This window comes from Camelus dromedarius, chromosome 12 (genome assembly GCF_036321535.1).
Source record: "Camelus dromedarius isolate mCamDro1 chromosome 12, mCamDro1.pat, whole genome shotgun sequence".
Lineage (NCBI taxonomy): Eukaryota > Metazoa > Chordata > Mammalia > Artiodactyla > Camelidae > Camelus > Camelus dromedarius.
The window spans coordinates 24,079,675-24,094,564 of record NC_087447.1 but is presented as its reverse complement, the minus strand read 5'-3'; the positions used below and the strand labels follow the sequence as shown (position 1 = coordinate 24,094,564).

General features: G+C 54.2%; 1 protein-coding gene across 2 annotated transcripts in view; it reads right to left on the bottom strand.

Moving 5' to 3' along the window:
- ABTB2 (ankyrin repeat and BTB domain containing 2) overlaps positions 1–14,890 on the bottom strand; it is a 172,504-nt gene that overhangs the window by 9,002 nt on the left and 148,612 nt on the right. For both annotated transcript variants that reach the window (XM_064492459.1, XM_011000573.3), the window contains exons 4-9: positions 9,275–9,427; positions 7,859–8,024; positions 4,914–5,003; positions 4,250–4,351; positions 2,231–2,327; positions 1,839–1,974 (exon numbers count right to left, since the gene is read on the bottom strand). In XM_064492459.1, the coding sequence (XP_064348529.1) occupies positions 1,839–1,974; positions 2,231–2,327; positions 4,250–4,351; positions 4,914–5,003; positions 7,859–8,024; positions 9,275–9,427 (744 nt within the window). The remainder of the gene's footprint in view (positions 1–1,838; positions 1,975–2,230; positions 2,328–4,249; positions 4,352–4,913; positions 5,004–7,858; positions 8,025–9,274; positions 9,428–14,890) is intronic.

The window sequence follows — 14,890 nt, the reverse complement described above, 5'->3', positions numbered from 1 at the left end:
AGGGATGGACAAAGGGGATGCCTGAGGCCCCCACCATGGATGGTGCCCGCCTAGCTGCCTCCCAGCGACCCGTGGCCCGGATGGGCAGCTGTGGAGCTTCTGTGGGCACAAAAGGATCATGGTCTTCCCCTCCCAGGGAGGCTGGGCCAGGGCTCCCAGCAGCTCCCATCCCCAGTCCCCAGGGTGAGGCAGGGAGGCTGCAGGGAACCTCTCCCTTTTGCCATCCAAGTACTGCTGAGAAGTAACAGGCTCTGGGGCTTTGGGGCAAAGCAGGCTCCGCCATGCTGTGTGACTTCAGGCAGTTTGTTCTGCCTCTCTGAGCCCTGACTGCTTTGTCATCTGTAGGACAGGGTGTCAGCATCATCCTCCCCCAGTTAATGTGAGGCCAGTGTGATGATATCAAACACAGAGCTTGACACACAGCAGCTCCCCTTATAGCAGCCAACTTTACCCACATGAACGTGTCTGAGACACGGGACATGCTTGTACTCATTTGTTCCTTTCCTTTTATTAGTAAGAGTGAAGTGAAAGTGCATGTAATACAGAATTCATTCATATATATGGACGTGAAGAACACTGGATGCTCGCCGGAGCACATTCCCATGTATGGTTGCATTTAACCCTGTGAGAGCCCAGGAACCTCGCCATTTACGGGGGATGAATACATCTCGCTCAAGGTCACGCTGAGCAGAATACAGACTCAGACCCAGGGCTCCAAGTCCCAGGCTCGTTGTCACATCTATGGCCTGGGGCTCTGGGATGGCTGCAGCAGGGCAGGCCCTCAGGTCACCTGGCAGGGGAGCCTCCTCCCCACAGCCCTGCCCGCCACGTCCACTCCATGATGGAGGCCAGGCTGTGCCATGCAGAGACCCCCTTGAGGGATCTGGGGCCATCCTGAGCTTTGTTAGCTCAGTGAGTTTATGGAGCACCCAGTCTGTGGTGTGCACTGGCACGTGAAGCCCGAGGATCCCGTGTTCCCGAGGGAGAGCGGGAAGCAGATGGGCAAACTGCGTGGGGTGAAGAGGCCGTGACGGGGGAAAATACAAGCCCTGGGTGGGTTAGAGAGGCCTGGAGGCGGTGACCTGCAAGGTGGTGCTTGAGGGCGAGGCTGGTGGAGGTGGGTGGGTGTGGGGCAGGGGGACAGACGGTGTGGAGAAGCTTTCTAGGGAGGAGACCACAGCAAGGGCACAGTCTGGGTTTAAGAACAGCATTGGGGAACAGGAAGTAGGTGTCCCACCTGCCCTTCTCTGCCATTTACTGACCTCTGCCTCCCTCTGCGCCGCAGAGCTACCTAATGGTTCTGGTATCATCCCCGCCCCACCACACCCCTGGGCAGGCCTGGCCCCCACAAAGCAAGGTCTGCCATCTGCCCTTGGAGCAGGACATGATCTCCCACAGAGCTACCAGGAACCTCGTTGTGGTGGAGCCATATGTGGTGTGGAAGCCCCTGGAGCAAACACCCTGGGCACGAGAAGGGACATGGTCCTGAGGTGGCCCTGGGTGGCTGCAGGGTAGACGGTCTTACAGGGAAATAGGAGGGCCTGCCCTGGGCATCAGGAGCCCCAGGCTCCAGTCCCAGATCTGCTGGGAAGTGGCCATGGGACCTCTAAGCCATCTACCACCCAGCGCCTCTGGGCCTCCAACCTCTGGGGCACCCATGCTGGCCTAAGACCTGTATCTTCTTTCTGGCTGGCTTGCCTGCAGCCACCCCATTGCCTCCCGCCACCTCTGGAAAGATCTCCAGGCCTCAGTCTTCTACTCCCTGTTGGGGAATCAAGGCCCCTGAGCGCCTGTTTCATGCCCCCACAGCACACGGGGTAGGGACCCCAGGTGGGTACCTGTGACCATGGGCGGCCGAGTGGCTGAAGCAGTTCATATCCTCGTGGAGGGAGGAGGCCATGCCATTGGCTTCGAGCATGCTGAGGAGGGGATCAGCGCCGCGGCTGAGCAGCAGGCTGACCAGCTCATAGTTCCCTGAAAGAGAAGGTGGATCAAGGATGCTCTCACCACTCACTGTGTCCCTCTGCTGGGCCTGCCGGGGCACTGGGCATGGTGGAAACAGACAGTGGAGTGAGGGGAGCCCCCAGGGGCCCAGAAGGAGGGTTTTCAAGGCTTGCCGCAGGGGTCTGTGTGTGTGCAGCGTAGCCAGGCTGGGTGACACTGCGGGGAGAGGCAGGTAGAGCTGGAAGGCAGTCGGGGACCCTCGTGGGCAGGGCAGCGGAGTACCTACCAGCTGCAGAGGCTAGCTGCAGGGGCGTCTCTGCATAGCTGTCCTCGCCACCACTCACTGCCGAGCCCTCCACGTGGGCACCAGCATCCAGCAGCAACTGTCAGGGCACAGGGCGGGTACTTCAGTGTGGCAGGGAGTGTCTGGGGTATGTGCAGGGGAGGCTTTGGTGAGGGACCTTTAGGTCCCCCCAGGCATGTGACCAAGACTTGGCTTACCTTGGGCAGCTGAGGAAGCAGAACCTTAGAATTCCAGGTTCTCTTCAGGGCAGTACGTGTCTAGACTCTTCACCTGCACTCTTGTGACCTTGGACCAAGCCCCTACGCTGTGGGGACCTCTGAGCTATTTCTCTCTTTTCAACAGTTCCCTACAAACTGGCTGCTGTGATCTTCCTGAGAACTCGTGCAGAGGAGCAGAAGAGAAAGTACCGCCCCCCCCCCCATCAACCAGGGGAAACTGGGGCTCCAGAGGGAGCAGAGGTGTTATAGTCAGAAAGAGCTGAGTGCCAGGGCTGGCCATGGCCAGCGGGTGACCTGGGACAGGTAGCTCAACTCTCCAAGCCTCGTCTTCCACATCTGGAAAATGGGAGAGAGACCTGCCTAGCAGCATTGTTGGGGATTAAGGGGAATGGTGCTCAGCTCTCCACAGGGGCTCAATACCTAGTGGCTTTTAGGGTTCCCATCAGAGAGGCCTGGTGAGCTACCCAAGGCTGGGAGGTGCGGGGCCGGGGCAGGGGCTCCCTGTCTGGGAAACCAGGTGGCCTCTCCCCACTCTAGCGGGGGCAGGCCTTGCAGGGGATACACGGGGCAGGGTTAACAGATACCAAGCAGTTCCCGCCCAGCTGGCTGGCTTTGCCTTGGGGCAGGGGTGGTGTCTGCACCACTCGGACAGGTGACTTCAGTCCCATCTCACCTTTCCTGACGGGCTGCTCTGGAGGGAGGGAGAGGCCCCCTAGGTTTCTGGGTTACCAAAGCCTCCTCAGAGCCTGCGCTTGGCAGTCTGGAAACCCGCCCGCCCCTCACCTGAGACCAGGTGCGAGGGGTCCAGGCTGACCTCTCAGCCTCCCTACAGCATGTGGGGAGCGAGGGCGGCTGCCAGCCAGAGGCTGTTGTCAGTCAGAAACCAGTCGTGGCACCGCTGCCTGAGCCAAGGCACCGAGGCGGCAGAGGAAGAGGCCTGCCCATTGGGGTGAAACTGGGCACCAGTCCAGGGCACAGCCCTGCAGGCCAGTTGGGCTAGGGTGGCACTCTGTTCAGGTCCTCAGGAGGGCAGTCACCAAAAAGCAGGCAGGAGGTGGCAGCCAGGCCAGTGACCTTCATTTACTGAGTCCCTCCTTTAGGCTAGGGCTGTGTGGACAGGGGTGAAGAGGGAGGATGTGACCCCTGCCCTCAGAGGACTTGAAATCTAGCAGACGGCAAGGGCGTAATACCAGCTCCCAGGAAGGGGTGCTGGAACCCTTGGACCCGTGGCCTGAGGAGAGGAGTCTAGGAGTTGAGGGGCAGTGTAGCTGGTGCCCTGTCCACAGCTTCCACTTCTAGGCCTGAACCCCACCCTCACACCAGCCACAGCTACCAGGGCCACGGTGGGCACAGCGTGGCTTGGCTTGATGGGTGAGCTGGGCCAGTCTGAGTCCTCTCTCAGGAAATGGGAAGCTAAGAGACTAAGCCTGCAAACAGGGAGGTGCAGAACCAGGACAGCATGATAGAGAGAATTCATGAGTAGATAAAGCTAAGAGTCGGGAAGATGGCTGGAGGAGAGACACGGAGCACACCTGCACAGACTCCAGCAACAGATGCAGAGATGCCAGGCAGGCCTGGTACTGCTGGGGCCTGCATCTTACTCCCTAAAGCCCCACACGTCTCCTCCCACCTAAACCTGCTCCTTAAAGCAAATCCTGTGGGTCTCTGCCCTCCTGACCAAGTGAGCCGAACTTCACCAGCGCCTCTGGTGTCTCTGATTCCAGGCTGCCACTCACGCAGCTGAGCAAGCTGAGGGCACCCTGCACACCTGGCAGGAACTCACCTGGACCACAGAGATGTGTCCGTGCAGCACTGCAAATGTCAGTGAGGTCCAGTGCCGGCTGTCAGGATGGATGGAGGGGTGCCTGGGAGAGTTGCCTGGAACCTAGAAAAATACCACAGATGATCAGTGTTTCCTTGGTAAGTGACATTCCTGGGCCGGTGACACAGGTGCCTGAGCTAAGGGAACCCTGCAGAGACAGTGACCTGGAGTCAATTTGAGTGCTTTCTACATTTGATTGGTAATGTCTGCCTGGAGCACTATGTGGATAAGGCTCAAAAAGATGTTCAATTAGTGATGTCTGCCCTGGACAGAGAGATGGCAGAGAGAAAGCACTTTATGCGTCGGAGGGAGGTAGAGCTAGAAGTATCTGGGATGGTAGGAATGGCCAGGGATTCAGTTGGTAAAAGGGGAAAGGTGCTACAGTAACAGAATGATGCCATTTTCTTCACTCAAATCCCCTGAGCTCACTTCTCTGATAGAAAGCTCAAATCTTGAAGAAAAACCCTCTTTGCTAACTGTGATCTCTGTGCATCTCATATTTCCAGTCCCCTGAGACACATCTATCCAATTGTCCAAAATATCGCACCCAGCATGCACGATGAAGACTTTGGGGTGTTCTCTTGCTGGGACAGGGGCCCGGTACAGCCCTGTGGGGCTTTCTCACCTGGATGTCCAAGTTTGCTCCAGCATCAATCAACATCTGAACCATTGCTTCGTCCCCAGCAGCACAGGCGTACATCAGTGGCGTCATACCCTGTGTGAACCAAAGGCAGATGCTAAACTGTCTGGAAACAGAACATGAAGACACATATTCCATAGGCGTCTGCTCCAGAAACCACAAATACAGGTCTCCTGCTTAACCAGCTGCTCATCCTGAACAATCCTGTGTCCTGTGCTGGACAAGACACCTGCCCCTTGTAGGGCCACTGGACATGACACCTGAAGGATACGTAGGGACTTTTCCACAAGCACTGCAGGTCACCAGAGGGGCAGGGGGCACAGGACCTGCAGCCAGACTCAGGTACAAAGGCTACCTCTGCTGTAAACTTTGCACCAGTTACTTATACTTCTCTGTGCCTCAGTTTCTTTATCTTTAAAATGGGAATAATAACAGTACCTACCTCACTGGGTTGTTGTAAAGAGTATGAGTTACTGTGTATGAAGTGCTTAGTACAGAGTAAGCTTACCTTGGTCGAGCTAACTAACTACAATAACACAATAACACCACCACTGCTACTGTCACACCGTCACACCCGGACCCATCCCAGGCTTGTCAGTCACCGTGTGAAGTGATTCACATGCATCACCTCATTTAATGACCATGACATCCCTGTTAGGGAGGTTCTGTTATCATCCCCACCTTACAGGTGAGAAGCAGAGAGGGGGGTTAACTTGCTCAAGTCACACAAGGACTGAGAGGATGAACTCAAACAGAACCCAGGTCTGCCTGAGCTGCGAAGCTCTCCCTCTGAGGCATCTCACGAGGGTGACGAGGGTGGAGAGGTGCTTGACTTTAACATCTCGTGCTGTGAGCAGTTCTGAGCTTTTCTGAAAGCTGAGGCCCAATCCCTCCCTGAGTTTAGGTGGGCGGTTACCGGGGCTGCCTCCCTGGCTGGGAATCTTTCTCCGTGGCCAGTAACAGCAAAGGCAGCTGTGGAAAGTGTTATCCCACAGCTGGATCCTGGCAAGGGTCTGTCTGCAGCCCTGCGAGGTTATTTATTAGGTTATTTGTGTGTAGACAAGATCTCCTTACCTCATAAATTCCTGCCTAGTGCCCAGAGTAAAGAAATGGCCCGAGATGAATTATGGGTGAGAGGCCCGTGTACCCAGATCATTCTACAAACACCAAGGCCGAGGGGACCAACAGGACCGAGCAGTTAGAGAAAAGCCAACGGCCACCGAGCAAGGACCTGACTTTGTTTCATTCTCCTCGGCACATCCTTGGCTTGTTTTTCCGCCACACATCCATACACGATTCTGAGTGTCCACCAGGCTACGAGCCTTGTGAGGAAAAACTCCTTTCTGTGTGTTGGCCCCTCCCCACTGCAGGCACCTAGAGAGGCTAAACTGAAAGAGGCCACTTAACAGATTTCAGAGATCATCACCACGTGGACGACAAAAACCAGAACGAACATTCACCGAGCATTTACTACACGCCCAACTCAGAAGTTTCCTAACCTCACTGGCACCCCGCTGTGCTGGAGGTGGGGGAACAGGCTCAGAGGGGTAGAGGAGCTTGCCCAAGATGCCACAGCTACAGCGTGGAGGATTAAGCCCCAGGTCCCTCTGAAGCCAGGGTCCACGGGCTTCCCCACCGCGCTGCTGGGGGAGGACGACTGCCCCGGGACGAATGCGCCTGCAAAGCCCAGGGCCGGCGTTGGCAGGTGCCTCAGGGAGACCCGACACACTGCCTGCTGCCCCTGTAGCCCTGCCGAAGCATCCCCCTCAGCCTCGTGGTCTCCCCTAACCCAGCGCGTGCCCGCCTGTCCCATCCCAATGCTCCTGCTCCCAGCATCTCCCTTCCCTGGAATGCCTTGCCCCCTTCTCCGCTGCATCCGATCTGCCCTCCCTCCAGCTCAGCTCAGGTCCTCCAGGAGGAAGCCCTCCCTGGCTGCTCCTGCCGCACCCCTCGGGTCCACTCGGGCTTGGGTTTGCCAAGTGCCTCATCACGCCTTCTTCTGTGCTGTCACCTCATCTGAGAGCGCTATGTGACCCCTCAGTTATCATTTCACTTCCCCCATGCTTCTGTGTGGTCTTCCAGACCACGGGGCCACGACCCACACTGCAAGCACTCACAAAACCGCATCAAAGAAACAAACTGGGTCTTCCACAGCAGGTCGGACTGCTCGGATTCTCTAATCCCAGCTCTGCTCCTTAAGTAAATGAGAACCTCTGTACCTCAGTTGTCTTATCTTTAAAAGGGGGTGAGAACAGTACCTACATCACAGGGCCGTGGTCAAGATTAAATGAGTTAATCTGTGAGAAGCGCCTAGAACAATGCCTGGAACACAGTCAGTGCTATATGAATGGTAGCTGTTCACGGTAGAAACAAAAACCAAAGCAAACCAAAAAATTCAAGTTAAATTCTACCTAAAATTGTCGACCACCTCCAACACCTCCTATCCCCTTTTCTGGCTTCACTTAACTTCTCAGCACTTTTCACTAACATACTCTTGTATTTTATGTGTTCATGCTTCTCAGTATCCTCCTCTAGAACGTTAACCCATGAAGGCAAGGATGTGTGCGGGCTTGGCACGTGGCAGGCACACAGGATGCTCTGGTACAAGTTTCAGTGACTATTATCCATAGCTTGCTGTCAAGCTAACTTTTCTGAACTTTTTCCCAGCCCTGCACCCTCCGGGACAGCCTCCATCCTTCCAGTGAGGGGAAGCAGAATCCCCGTTACAAAGGGTTTCCCAGGGGCCCTAGGGACGTCTCTGGGTTGACATTCCACCTGCACAGCAGGGCTCCGCTTAGAAGCACAGAGCTGAGTGGGTGGGTCTCTCAGGTTTGGGACAGAAGGAACAGTGCCACCGACTCTGGCAATCACGAATCCCTGTGCATGGCCCCTGGCCCCTGAGCCTGGCTGGCAGAGTGCTCAGGACGCACCTGGTCGTCCATGGTGTTCACCCCGTCGGGGCCCAGGGCCTCGATCGCCTGGCTGATGAGGTCCGTCCGCCCGCAGTTGAGCATGCGGAAACCCAGGTCCTGGTTGAATTTCTCAGTAGCCGCTCGCGCATCCAGCCTCCGGAAGGAACTGAAACAGCATTCGGGCCTGTGCAGAAGAGAGCGGGGCATGTGAGCATGGCTCTTTCTGCTGGGACACTGCCTCCCAGTGAGAGGAGACACAGCTGCGCTAGGCGGACGTGGTGTGAGGACGGGATGGGGAAGCACTGGGAAGCACTGTGTAATCAGCAGTGCCCGGCCTTGTCATGCTCAGTGACATAAGGAGCACACATGTCGGCTGTTCTAGAAACACGTTAAACAAGTGCTCTGAGCACTTGGGAGCTATCACTTGTCAGAAATGAAGGCCCATCTAAAATGATCTCTCAGGGGACCACCCCGAGGAGGAAGAAGCCAAGGCCAAGTTCCAGGTCTCAGCTCTCCATGCTCTCCCCTCAGCGCTTCCTGGTGAGGCCCAGAAGCACCAAAGAGAGTGGCCCAGACTTCTGTAGCAACCAAGCCAACCTACCAAGGAGAGTCACAGAGAAAACCTGTGTCTGCGGAGGGCACACCACAGGCCTCCAGTAGCTGGCTGCTGCCTGGAGCCTTGATTGAGCCAAAGAGTAAAAAGTACATGCCCCTAGAACGAGGTCCTGCTATTTGCCATAGAGAGAGAAGAGGTTAAAAAACAAAAAACTAACGCTCTCCCAGGTCAAGCGCAGCCGGAGAAAGCCCTCTCTGGAACAACTTCGGGAAGCCAGTCCAATACAAGAGAGGCACACTGGCAAGGAAATGAACAGCCCAGGCTTGGCACCATAGGGGCCTGGGTTCAAATCTGAACACGGTCACGTAACCCGCTAAGTATTTGTGGGCAAGTTACTATCCCTCCTGATCCTCACCTTCTCCATCTGTAATGTGGGCATCTCAGCCTGTCTGCCTCTGACATTGTCATGAGGATGAGGAAATGCACATAAAAAGGAAGGGCTCAGGACTGGCCTGCACCTAGGAAGTGCTCAAGAAAATGGTGGTGATCACAGGAAGGGAGGACCCACTTCTGCCGTGTACCCCCAAATATCCCAAAGAGTCAGACTGCGAGAGCTCTCCCGCCCAAATCCAAATGTGAGTCCGCTCTGTGTGCCAGACCAGCGGCTGCAGAGGACGCATCTGAGCATAGCCGGGGGCCGGAGTAGATCGGTTCTAACAGGTGGGCTTGTGCAGGACATGCCTTAGAGCAGCTCGAGTGAACGGGCTGCAGCCTCTGCTTGCTGCCCCTCCGGATCCAGGAAGAGGAGGGAGCAGAGGGTCTACCCAGGGCTGGGTGGGGAAGCCGGACCCCCGCCTCACCCCTCCCCAGTTCCATACTTGAGCTGCCGGGGCTCGCAGTCCAGGCCGGGCAGCAGCAGCCGGGCGGCCTGCCGGATGTCACCGCTGTCCACGGTGAGGCTGCGGCGGTGCTCCGCGTAGGTGATGGCCACACGCATCCACTCCATCAGCGGCGGCAGCAGCATGAAGGGCCTGGGGGGCAGCAGAGAGAGAGGGTCAGCCTGGGCGGGGTGCTCCCTGAAGTGCAGAGGGGGCCCCGTTCAGCACCGGCTCTCAGAGGACAGCCGTGGAGGAGACCCCAGTCTATCCCAGTGCACAGACATTCATGAGTAGGAAGGAATTCCTGTTGGGGGCCTTCAGCAGAGCCTGAGGAAAGAAGGGGTTAGCCAGCACGTGGAACTAGGGACTCCTGCCCCATCCAAAGAGTTCAGATGGAGTCTCCGGTCTCCAGGGAGGGGAGAGGCTGACTGCAGAGGAAAGAGTCGAACAGACCTGGGCTCCAAACCCAGCTGTGCCCCATCACCGCAGACAACACCCCGAGGCTGTTTTCTTCACTGGTGAGACAGGGCAGCGCCCACTCCTCAGGGTCCTCGTGAGGCCAGAGGAGATGACCCACATCACACTGTTATGCGGGGGTGATAGCCGCTCCCTCCTTAACTGGCACCCGGGCTGAGGTGGGCCTGCGTCACCTCCTGTGGCAGGCCAGGGTGGCCCAGCCTGGTGCTCCCAGTCCTCCAGGGAGGAATGGTCCCGGGGCCTGTGTCACACCCAGAACCCATGGCCACGGTGTGGGGCAGCCAGAAGGAAGCAGGGAGCGGGGGTTCAGCAAGGCCTCTGAGTTACAAACTCAGGGGCACCCGTCACAGGTGTTCTGTGCGTCACCAGGGGGCGCCATTTGCAGGAAGGTGACTAGTGCCTTGGTGGTCAGCAAAGTTGTGACTCTGCCACTAAGGGCCCGTTCCTCCCCTCCCCAGGCCCTCCCACCCTGACCCCACCAAGCTTGACCCCTGTTCTCCACCAGTCCTCACGAGTCTCCCACAGTGAAGACCACTCTACAGTCCAGCAGGGCCCAAGCCACAGAGGGTCTTGGCTCGTGCTGGCTGCCCCTCCACGCCCCACTTCCATGTGTGTGCGATAGGCCCCTGCTGTCACCACCTTTCCCCTGGACACGCAGAGAGGTACTCTGTCCAGGAAGAAGGCCTCCATTCTCCCTCCCCAGCTCCTGAGCAAGTCAGCTGCAGGCAATCACCGGGAATGGCCCACAGGTGACCTGCCTCAGGTCTCCAAAAGTTTAGCTCATCCTCGAAGTTTTAAAAGCTTCTCTCCTTGAGGGCAAAGGATGTTTTTGTTTATTTATTTTTTAAAAACAAAATAATCAGGATTCTTGAAGGTGGTTCACTTGGAAGTTATTTTGATGTTTCAGAAAGTATACCTAGGTTTGAGTCACTTCACTGGTGCACTGAGCGTACCAACTGCTGTGGCGTTGAGGAGGCCACAGGCTGGGGAAGCCTTGTAGCCTTGGCCTTCAAGGATGCTCAGAACCTCACCCCAACCTACTTCCCAGCCCTGGCATGCACCCATCATCAGGACACACCAGGCCACCAGACATCTGCGGTTCTCAAGCTCACCCTGCCCAATCCCACCTCTACACAAGGACAAATCAGAGTGAACCGGAGCTCACCTCTGCCTGTCCAGATCCTAGTTATCCTTCAAGGCTTAGTATGCCACTTCCTTCCAGAAGCCTTTTCAGATCCCTTCTCCGAAGAAAATCATCTCTTCCTTCTCCAAGATCCCTTAGAACTCCATTCCATCTTTCCAACTAGACTTTTCATCTTCAGGACTAGAGTGATACCTTCATCATCTCTCACTTTCCAAAATATGCCCAGCACGGGGCTTAGACGCAACAGATCCTCAATAAACCAAACGACTGCAAGGATGGCTAGGCATCAGGAATGTAGCATAATGCACCCAAGTTCTCAGTTCTGGACCACATCCTGTTTCTGCCCAGAAAAGAATGCCATACACTTTTCAAGGGCACAGCATTGACACATTAGAGTGGGAAGCCAGGACTCTCTGCAGGGAGCTTGTGGAAACCAATAAGGAACAACAATCCATTTGTGCATGTTTACAAGATCTTGACTGTGAATGCCCATTTGACTTCCCTCCAGATATTTTTGAGTTTTACAGTTCTTACACTACAATGCTATAAGGCAAGCTCAGAATCATGCTTCTACACATCACTCCTTCTGATCCAAGGGGAAGGATTTATCTAAATCACCAGCATTAGAGACTGAAGTATAAACAAAAAGATAGTCTGTGGATTTGCCAGCCATTCTTCCTTATCATGGCCAACAGCCAAGACAGACAGCTAAGTGTGGCCATGAAACCTCCAAGCAGCATCTCCCAGCTGCACCAGGGGAAATCCAAGAGGGAACTCAGGAGACCGTGAAATCTAATCAGATGGTGTCATGATTCATTCTTCTGCCTTGTGCCTCTTACAACTTGGCACATGAAAAAATGCATTGTTGATAATTGGTGGGCAGATACTGGGGATGGGTTCATTCGGCCTCCATTTTACCATCTTAGTTGGAGACATAGAAATTTGAAAACTACATTTCCCAGACTGCTTTGCAAATTGAACGTCATCATTAAGCTACAGCTGCAAGATTTCTGGTAAATGGATGTGAGGTAAGAGGCCACCTTTGTGCCCCTGTGGCCTGTTTCTGCTAGCAAGCCGAGTCATAAAATATGAGGTCTTTTGTACCCCCTACAGAGAATTCGAGCATACGTTTCCCACCTTCCTGAGTGCTTCAGAGGCAGCAGTAGCGCTATTCACTGAAGGCAACAGCAAAGACTGCTGGACTCTAGCATCAATCCTGAATTGCAACTTCCAGGGTTATCTCAGAGGGAGTAGCCCCCTGATGACAAGTTCTGTATTGTCCTTGCAGTCATTCCCAGAGGTTCAGCTTTGAACATGCTCCTTGAGCCCTCAGTGATTCTGTTGGCACCTAATTCCCTGCATTATATCTCTTCCCGCTTAAAACACCTAGGGTGGTTTCTGTCTCCTGAATTGCACACTGATTAATATTCTCAATATACAAAAATCCTCCAGGGTTAAAATTGTCCCTCTGCCTCTGGGAAGGTGGTTGGTGGCCACCTGTCCACAAATAAGGCTGTTGTAGCCCCCAGATGGCCTCTTCAGGCCTTTCTCCTTGGCTTACCCACCTCCCTGGCCTGTGGTCCATAGGAAGGTAAAATGACAAGCAATTCGTGGACTTTCTCAGTAACATCCTTCCCTTGGCCTCTGGGTTCCAGGCCACTACTTCCTTTCTGGTAATTCATCTAGCCCACTGGGGATGCTGAGAAGCTGGCTTGCATTCCTGGATATTCTGGAAAATCCCTAGAAAAACTCCCATCTGCACAGGCCACGGCTATGTCCTAACTGCAGGGTGAGAAGGGTCCAGAGGAGGGACACTGGGAATGACTGATGATGCATGGTTCCCAGGGGCTCTCTGCTTGGTTCCTTCCCAAAGAAAAAGGCTCTTTTCCTCTTCTTGCCTTTCCCTTAGGCTGAGCTTGGCTGCAAGCCACTGACTCCCCCCCTGGCTGGGTCTGGCACCTCAGAATAGTGGTTTTCAAGTGCTTTGGTCTCAGAATCCCCTCTGTACTCTTACAAATTACTGAGGCCCCCAAAAGAGCTTTTGTTTGTGTGTATTATTTTGTCACTAATTACTGTATCAGAAATTAAAACAGAAAATGTTAGAACATCTGAATACACAAGCTCACATCCTGTCAGCCATCAGAGTGATACTGTGATCACACGTCACACAGACTCTGAAAAACTGCCCTGGACACGTGTGAGAAAATGAGAGTGAACAGGCAAATAACACCTTATGATATTATGAACATAATTTTGACCCTGTGGTCTCTTGAAAAGTCTCTGGGACCCCAGGGGTCCCCCAGACCACACTTTGAGAACCACTACCTCAGATGAATGTAGCAGATCCCTCAGACAAGGCTGCTCTGGGGCGTGGGGCTGGGGTTCTGCCCTAGTCCAGCCAATTCTAGATTGAAGTGTGGTTTGCATGCATGCTCCTGGATTAAGTGTCTGAGGATCCTATACCAAATCCTCACTGGGAGAAAGTTCTGGAGGCAAGTGAACTGGCTCTGTAACTTTGGGCAGATTATTACCTTCTTCAGGCCTGTTTTTCTTTTAGATATGGAGTTAGGTCAGTGGTTTCTAGACATTTTCCATCATGATCACCCCTTTTGCTGTTATTTCACAGCTTCTACTTGACAACAGCTGTACCTACTGTACGTGGGCAAAAGCATGGGCTCTGGAGGAAGACTGCCCTAGGCTGGAATCCAGTGCACCTCAATGAATTAAACTGTAATCCTATGCAGTTACCTTATCGCCCTTAGCCTCAGTTGCCCCATCAGCAAAATGGGTATAAATAATAGGACCACTTCTCAAGAAGGCTTGATGTATGTACATAAAGTGCTTATTAGCACAGCGTTTGGCATGTGGTAAGTTCTTGGTAAAGGTTAACTACTACCACTGTTCAGTGTCTACTGACAGAGAAAAGACCCAACAGCAGAAAAGGCTAAGGGAATCTGGTCCTATTAAATGCCTCAGCTCCAGCCTTCTTCAAGTCCAGCCAACTCCCTCCCCCCACCTCCCAGCCCTCCAGCAAGTATAAACATGTAAAGCTTGCAAAACCTTCCAGCGGGCTGCCCACCACCCACTCCACCCCAGCTCATAAAACAGAGCAACAAATGCAACCACTATGTTGAGTGTGATCTGGAAACTGTTTCTGGCAGTGCAGGCCCTTGGCCTTGGCCGTCAAGAACCCTGAACAGGGGAAGGGGCAATGGCAACACAGACCCAGGGGTCACGGGGTCATGAATGTGTGATGTGGTGAGTGGGGTGGGCACAGAATTACTGCAAGGGACCTGCACCCCTAAGTGCTGCTGGCGGCCTAACCTCAAAAACACCGCATGTGCATGTGAACGCATCCGGGCAGGCTGCTACTGTGACAAACAAAGCCACTTAAAAGGGTCACCGACTGGGAGCATTTGTCTTTGTGTGCAGAAAATAACAACTAATGTCATGTGGGGCAGTCCATAAAATACACCAAAGAAAACGAGACTTTAACAGGAAGGGGGCTGAGAGGAAGAAAGAGAGACCCAGTGAGGCCAAGTGCTGGGTCCAAGGTCACAGAGCTGTTTGTTCGGCAGCAACAGGAAGACCAGTCCCACGGGGTGTGACTCAGTTTCTCTTCCTGTCTCGAAGCTAATCACGTAGGTGAGCCTGAGTGTATCAAGGACTGGCAAGGCCCTTTAACTGGACCAGGTCTGCAAAAGCCATTTTATCCTGCCAAAAAAAAAAAAAAAAAAAAAAAAAAAAATGGAAGAGAGTAAACTTCTTAAGGCTTTGGTTTTAAGAGGTCCCTGCAGCCTGGAAAAAATAAAAAAAAAAACCCTGCCCCACTCAGCAAGCGTATGATTTATTGGGATTACAGTCCTATAAGCAGTGTCTTAACAACATGAAACAGGAAACGCCTCCAATTTCCAGCTCAAAGCAGGCTCTGTTCTTCCTCAAGGTGGGCAGGGGCCTTGGGGAAAGAGCCAGGCTGGCAGATGGGGTACAAGCCT